This window comes from Arachis ipaensis, chromosome B03 (assembly GCF_000816755.2).
Source record: "Arachis ipaensis cultivar K30076 chromosome B03, Araip1.1, whole genome shotgun sequence".
Taxonomy (NCBI): Eukaryota; Viridiplantae; Streptophyta; class Magnoliopsida; order Fabales; family Fabaceae; genus Arachis; species Arachis ipaensis.
Window position 1 is genome coordinate 6,979,369 of NC_029787.2, and position 8,392 is coordinate 6,987,760.

Sequence of the window (8,392 nt, forward strand, 5' to 3'; positions counted from 1 at the left end):
CGTAAGCCCATTTCAACTTTTTTATTTTTGTGAAATTTATAGTAAATTCGTCAATCGTATTAATTTTTTGAAGAAAATCTTTTGATCGAAAAGTCCCACCAAATCTTATTTAGTCATCATGTGTATATGATTGTACGATTTCTCAGCCTGTTGGTGACTTGATATTTGATAATGCATTTGATGCTGCTTTAATTTGTATTTAATTCAAATCGATAGAAAATGAAGACAACTTAGTGCATCCCGAAGGCCCCCACATCACATATCATAAGAAATCTTTTGCATGAAGCATGTTGCGTATTTGAATTTTTAGTTTTAATTATTCTGTTGGTCTCTATAGTTTTGCAAGATTTTTAATTAAGTCTTTATATATATTTTTTTAATTGGGTTCTTACACCAATTTTTTTTTTCAATTAGGTCCCTCTTAGTAGTAATTAGCTTAATTATATAGGGACCCTACTAAAAATAAATAAATTGGTGTAGAAACTCAAATAAAAAAAAAGTGTAGAGACTCAATTGAAAAAAATTTTGGTGCAAGGACCCAATTAAAAAGAAAAAAAATATAAGGACCTAATTAAAAAATTCGCAAAACTATAAGGACCAACAGAATAATTAAACCTAATTTTTATGTAAAACATTTATAGTGTAAAACAGAGATGATATAATCAGCGTTCAAATCGTAAGCAAAATTTATACACTCGATCAACCTTAGCTTTGTGACCTGGTCAAAACTTTCATTTTATTCTTAAAATTAAAAATTTTCCAATTTTATTTGCAACATTTTAAAATTTATTCAGTTATAATATTTAAAATAGAGATGATAAAATCAGGGTTTTATTTATCTGGTTCGATTTAGTTGTCTGAGTTAATATTTAGTGTGTATTGTCTAAAAAGGATATTAAAAAGAGCAATGCTAGGGGGCCAGCAATTTTTGTGATTGGTAGCCATTAAATAACCATCAATGATGATCTAATGGTGTGAGATTGGTGTGAGATTTCATCCAATGACTCACCTTTCTCTGCTGGCTACATGCTGGCCAAAATTCAACAAAACTGCTGGCCCCCTAGACTTTTCCTATTAAAAATGTTGAAAATATATTTGTTGTTTATGAATGATTACTTAGTAAGTGTGTGGTGCGTTTGGCTTCGAGTTATAAATGATCAGGCCACAAAATCAGTTATTTTGTTAGGGACGGTTATATTGGCAGTTGTTGAAAATTACTGCAAAATTGTTTGCCAGCTTCTTGAAGGAAGGTGGATATCACTAAATTGTTTAACGGCAGTTTAAAATCGTCACAAAACCATTAAAAAATAGTGGCTAAAATCCTACTATGATATAGTGAGAGACTGAGAGGTTACAAAAAAGTATTGACATAAATAATTGGTAACCTAGCTATAAAAGGTGGTACAGCATTTGATTGTTGATGATATTGATTGTCAGAGAAGAGATATGATTGGAGATGTAGTCTTGTTAGATCTAGTATATTGGTTGGTGTAAATAATTACTCTGCTGTTCTTATAATTTCACAAAATTTTCAATTAGGTCCCTATATTTTTTTAATTGAGTTCTTACACCAAATTTTTTTTTTAATTGGGTCCCTATAATTTTTTTTTCTTTTATTTAGGTCCTGTACCAATTTTTTTTTAGTTGGATCCCTATAAAATTAAGTCAATTATTACTATGAGGGACTTAATTGAAAAAAAATTGGTGGAGGAACCCAATTAAAAAGAAAAAAAAGTATAGAGACCAAATTAAAAATTTTACGAAACTATAGGGACCAACAGAGTAATTAAACCTAAATAAATCTTGTGATTTTAATTTAATTTGCTTTCTTGGTAATTTATATATATGGTAGCTACCTTATTTTATTGAGTTTTTTTCTGAAAAAATTACGAACAAATCTAAAATTTAAATAATGATGGACCAAAATTATACGCATGAGGATTAAAATACTTAATTAAGCCTGTTTTATTACCATCCTATAGGGCATTTTTCTTGAAGAGTTTATGTTATTAGGATATATATTTCTACTACAAATTAAATATTGTTGCGAGATCGATAGCACTCAGTCTCTCTCGAGCATCCACTATTATATTAGAAGGCTTTCTTGACATTAATTACATTATGCATTATTTGACTACGAGTAGAGTATATATATATTTTTTAATGTTTGTGATTTTTTAAAAAAATATATTTATTTAATTTTATTTAATTTTATTTTAATATTTTTTATTTGTGTCAAAATTATTCCTAAATGCTAATTCCATAAAAAATGTTAGAGATAAAATTAAAAATATTCAGTGATAACTTTGACACAAATAAAAAACATTATGAATAAAATTGAATGAACCTAAAATATTAGGAATAAAATTGAATAAAATTATATACATTAGAAATATTTAAAAAAAATCATAAATTTTAGAAAAATATACTTTACCCAAATAACAGTGTTATATTAAGATTGTACCTTGATACTCTTGTTAAGAAGCTGGTTAACTTGCCATTAATAACTATATCCTTGTTGTTAAATTCAATGATGATTTAAAGAAGAAATATAGGGAATAAACTTTTAAATATTAGTCAACTTTTTTATTGTAAATTTATTTTTTGAAATCCTTTTTTTTTGAAAGATTTAGAATTTAAATTTAAAATTTAAGATTTATAATATAAGATTTTGAGTTTAGGATTTAAAATTTAGAATTATAAAAATGAGTTGATATTATTAACTATTAAAAATTGAAGTTTAGTTGAACTCATAACTTATATGAATAAAATTTGATACATTAGTAATAATACTTTAGTTTAAATATATTTTTGGTATATTGTAAATTTTAGTTTTTACTCACTAATATTGTCTTATTTCTAAGTCAGTCCAAATACATAACAATTTAATTTGAGCTTTCTAAAATCAATTTACAGAACTTTTTAAGGACTAAATACAATTTCTGTAATAATTTGTTGGACCTATACCAAAATAAAATATTATTTGTTTACATCGAAATAAAATTCTTTTTTTGAATTTTCAATGGTTTAAGTGCCAGCCTTCAAGTGGCACCCAAATAAATATGAAACTGCTCTCGTGGAATTATCGGGATTTGGGGAGACCCCTGACAATCCACAATCTTAAAGGGATTTGCAAATCCTACTCCCCCGAAGTTGGTTTTATCTGTGAAATAAAAAATCAATCTCGACAAGTTGAAGGAAAACTAAGATCTTGTGGTTTCAAGGAATGGTTTATTGTGGATCCGGATGGATTATCAGGGGGTTTGGCAATGGCATGGAGGGATAGTTGCACTGTTCAGATTTTACATCATGGTAGATTCTTCATTGTCGCATCAGTTCTGACAGCAGGTTCTAATGATCCCTATGGTGTTCTAGGTGTTTATCTCAGTTCAAATGATCAACATAGAATGGCTCAGTTTGCTGAATTAACTTCAGTCACCCAACAGTTCGATGGTAAGATTGTGTTAATGGGTGATTTTAATGCCATTTCTAATCAATTGAAGAAAGCAGGTGGGGGTGCTAAATCTCCTTCTTCTATTGAAACCTTTAACAGTTTTATTGATATAATTCTCTGATTGATATTGGTATGGTCGGAAGACCATTCACTTGGTCGAATAGACAGGGGGATGATGAGTTGATACAAGAAAGACTGGACCGATTCCTGGTAGGAGTTGATTGGCAGCAACTCTATCCCAATGCAACGGTTCTTAGACTATCAAAATTAGGCTCGGATCACTCCCCTCTTTTTCTTAGACTCTAATCCGAGAACTGAGAGATCTAAACGCCGATTCAAATTCCAAGAAAGATGGTGTTCCAATGATGAAATAAGGCAGATTGTTAGAGAGGTTTGGCACGAACAGATTGATGGTTCATCCATGTATATCCTAGCTCAAAAGATAAAGTGTTGTTGGCATAAGATTGTCAGATGGCAGCAAGAACACAGATCTAATTCAAAGGTGGAGATTGATTTACTACAGTCTGTATTAGAGGAACTTCGTTTAGCGGGAATTCATGGATGCAACATCATTTCAGAAATAGAGGACAAACTTGAAAAAGCATTGCAAAATGAGGAATCTTATTGGAAAGATAAGTCTAGAGTCAAATGGCTCAAATCCGGTGACCAGAATACAGCTTTCTTCCATCAGAAATTTAGAAATCGAACCCGAAGGAATAGAATTTGGCAACTAACTGGCAGGGATGGTGAAGTAGCTACTTCAAATGCTGGTATTGCTTCTGTGGCTGAATCTTATTTCAAGGACATCTTTTTCTCCACTTGTCATGAGAATCCTGAACCTCTGTTTACTGATTTTGAACCTAAGGTTATAGCTTACATTACCGTAGGCTTCAAAGACCAGTGACTATGGAGAAAGTGAAACGTGTAACATTTAGCATTCATCCTCAAAGTGCTCCAGGAGATGATGGTATGACAGCAAAATTTTTTCAAAGCTTCTGGAACATACTTAGTGGTGATGTGTTTCGAGCAGTTAAGAGCTTCTTTTCAGGGGGCAAAATTTTAAAGGGTTTTAACCACACTCAGATCTGTCTTATTCCCAAGATTTCTGATGCTAAAGATATGACTTAGGTAAGACCAATAAGCCTATCTTCAGTCTTTTACAAGATTATCTCCAAAGTATTTGTACATAGACTTCAGGGTATGATGAATAGACTAATTAGCCCTACGCAGAGTACTTTTATTAAAGGCAGATTAATCTCTGATAATATCCTAATTGCTCACGAGTGTATGCATTACTTGAAGAACAAAAAAAGGGGACTCGAAAATGAAATGGCGCTAAAATTAGATATGAGTAAGGCATATGATAGGGTGGAATGGCACTTTCTTTAGTTTATATTGGAGAAGTTTGGTTTTGACTCACGGTGGATCATGTGGATTCGAGAATTAGTGACAACTGTTTCTTATTCTGTTATTGTGGAAGGACAACCTTATGGTTTCTTCAAACCAAATAGAGATATTCGACAAGGAGATCCTCTATCTCCCTATCTTTTTCTTTTTTGTGCAGAAAGTCTCTCCTTATTGCTACACAAGGCAGAACAAAACAGACTACTTCAGGATCTTCAGATACATAGGCGATGTCCCAAGGTCAACCACCTCAACTTTGCTGATGATTTCATCTTATTCTGTAAGGCTAATCCTGAAGCATGTTCAAATATCCTGCATTTATTGAATTCTTATGAAAGCATCAGTGGTCAGAGGGTAAATCTTAATAAATCTGCTGTATTCTTTAGCCACAACACTCCCTCCACTACTCGTACACTACTGGCTAACTCTATGAATATTAATCACATTGGGGCTCAGGATAAATACATTGGTTTGCCTTCTACAGTCTCTAAATTGAAAAAAGCTTCTTTTAGTATGGTCAAAGAAAAGGTTCGGAAAAGAATCCAAGGGTGGAAGCGCAATCTTCTATCGTCGGGTGGTAGACACGTATTGCTTAAAGCAGTGGGAGAAACTATTCCTATTTATACATTGTATTGCTTCAAGTTGCCTGATGGTTTAATTTTGAAAATTCACTCTCTACTTTCTCAGTTCTGGTGGGGACAAAAAGGTTCTGAAAGGCGGATGGCTTGGATTAGCTGGGACACTATGACTCGCCCACGAAAATAAGGAGGCCTTGGATTTTAAGATCTCAGAATCCAAAATCTGGCGCTTTTAGGCAAACAGTTTTGGCAACTCGTAACACAGCCTACTTCCTTATTATCCAAAATCCTAAGAGGTAAATACTTTAGCAATGGTAATGCTATAACGACAGAAATTGGAGTCTTACCTTCTTGGGGATGGAGGAGCATATTGGAAGGCCGAAAGATTGTTGAAAAAGGTCTTAATTGGGCTGTGGGTACTGGAAAGAATATCCGAATCTTTGAGGATCCTTGGCTGCCTCCTCTGTATCCTTTAATGATTTCTGACATGCCAAATATACAGGCTATTTTTGAGTTGGTTCCAAGAGTTAAAGATCTAATTATTGAAGATAGGAATTGGAATCAGAATCTCATTCAAGAATTATTTCCCCAAGACGTTGCAAACAGGATTTTGTCAGTTAAAATTCAGCAGAGTAGGGACAAATTGCAATGGGATTTGAACAAATCCAAGCAATATAATACAGCTTTAGGTTATATAATTGGCTATTTATTTTACCATCCGTCTCTGGAGCTTTGCCCTAATTATATGCAGCAGAAAAAACCGTGGATTGAGCTATGGAAGTTGAACTTGCCTCACAAAATTAAGCTATTTATCTGGAAAGTTCTCCATGGCCGGCTTCCGGTGCTTGCTCAGATTCATCACCACATCCTATCTATATCACAAATATGCCCCTGCTGGCATGAAGCAACCGAAACAGTCACTCATTGTTTGATCGATTGCTCTAGAATTAAAGATGTATGGTCTCAGAGTTATCTTCGTGACTGTCTTCCCCCTCAGAGTCCTAACGACTTTTGGACATGGTGGACTGCATCAACAGAGATGCTTAATCCGTTGAAGAATGCTGACCGTAATCCTTAATTGCTTGCCATCATTTGCTGGAACTGCTGGAAAGCTCGCAATCAGTTAATTTTTGAAGGTTCTACTTCAATGCCGTCTGCCATTCTAGCAAGCTCTGTCAAGTTGCTCCGTGAAATCCAAAGAACTCCCAGTTTAGGTCGTCATCTCCATGAGGCAAGCTCTTAGTTGCATTCAATTTGATTTATCATTCTTTCTTCTTTAAGATTTTTCTTCGTTTTTCGACCACGCACCGTTGGATGAATACCTTCAGTGTAGTGTTTTTGGGAAATCCCCACCTTTCATTATGCTGTCCTGCTTTTAGACATCTTTATATTTCATTTTTCAATAATTAATGAAATATAACCTACTATATTTGAGAAAAAAAAAATACGAGTCATCCAATAATATATATGCTATTCCATCATATGCTGCTTATTATCGCCTATAAATAGATGATGAGATAACCTCTGATTCCACATACATACTACAAACAAAGGAATAGAAATAGTGGGACTTGAAAATAACAATGACGAAGCCAACTACTCTTGCTTTCCTCTCCCTTCTCTTCTTCGTTTTGGTATGCTTTCCTTCTCGTTCATTCTTTTGCACTTTTCATTATGATAATAATGTACTACTTCATTATGTGATTTAATTTATTTTTAATAGTATTTATATTTTAAGATATATTTTATATTTATAACTAACTTTAGTAGCTAATTTTAATATAAAAATAACATAGTCAAAATTTTATTATTCAACTAAATTGAATTTAGTTGATAAAAAGACTTAACTTGTATATGTAACATTTTTCTTAACTTATTTGTTCTCGCCTTCTATACTCCTTCATTCACATCAATAAATAATTCACACACAATAGTAACGTATTAGAGTGATGAATATATAAGACGAGAATAAGGTTTGATGAAATAATACGAGGAACATAGCATATACACTTTTCTTTTTCTATTCTCTAGTCATTATATGCTTCATTATTATATTATATCCCAATTCATGCATAAATAATTCTACCGTGGAAATTTTAATAAAGTTGCGATAGTAATAGTATTGATCTTCTTCTCATAATTTTTTGTGGATAAGTTTGTTGCTTCTGTGGAATCAAGAAAAGACCCATCAGGAATGGTAGAAGGATTTCAAAGCCTTCTCCAAGTGAAGGTTGAGAATAAGCAGAAATGTGAAGAGAAGAAGGTGATTATGGAAAAAGAGATGATTCTAGAAGATTTTGAACAAAGTTCAAGTATTACAACCAACAACAATGACAATATTCATTTTAGGTTGAAAAACATTGAATTTGAACCAAGACCAAGTGCTACTTCTTACAACAATGATAATATTCATGCCATGCTGACGAACAGTGAATTTGAGCCAAGACCAAGTGCTACTGCTTACAACCATGACAACATTCATGGCATGCTGAAGAACAATGAATTTGAGCCAAGACCAAGTGCTACTGCTTACAACAATGATAATATTCATACCATGCTGAAAAACAAAAATGTGTAGTAACTTGTGTGTAGTAACTTTCTTGGATGGGATCTAAAAATAAGAGGTTATATTTATGAATTAACAGATCTTAATTAGAATTTGCATGCTTCATACTCATTGAATAATAATATTTTGTTGGTAAAATCATTATGGATGATGCTAGGTAACCAATGACTTTTTTGAACAACATGAACAATGGGCTTTAAAATTAGCCCAATATAAATAAAGCACATTACACTTTAAATTACTTACCTAAATCATAATATTAGAATAACCATCTGCCCACCTAATAAATTAAATATCCAATATATACATTGTTCACATTGTTTAACATTTTCATTGTCTACCTATATTTTTTCAATCATTATATATACTAGTATCATGTCCGGCATTTCA

The 8,392-nt window shown here is 32.4% G+C and overlaps 1 protein-coding gene across 6 annotated transcripts in view; it reads left to right on the forward strand.

Moving 5' to 3' along the window:
• LOC107628901 (organ-specific protein S2-like) overlaps positions 6,945-8,392 on the forward strand; it is a 36,720-nt gene continuing 35,272 nt past the window's right edge. For all 6 annotated transcript variants that reach the window (XM_021117959.1, XM_021117961.1, XM_016331533.2 and 3 more), the window contains exons 1-2: positions 6,945-7,070; positions 7,592-7,981. In XM_021117959.1, the coding sequence (XP_020973618.1) occupies positions 7,020-7,070; positions 7,592-7,981 (441 nt within the window). In that variant the 5' untranslated portion in view covers positions 6,945-7,019. The remainder of the gene's footprint in view (positions 7,071-7,591; positions 7,982-8,392) is intronic.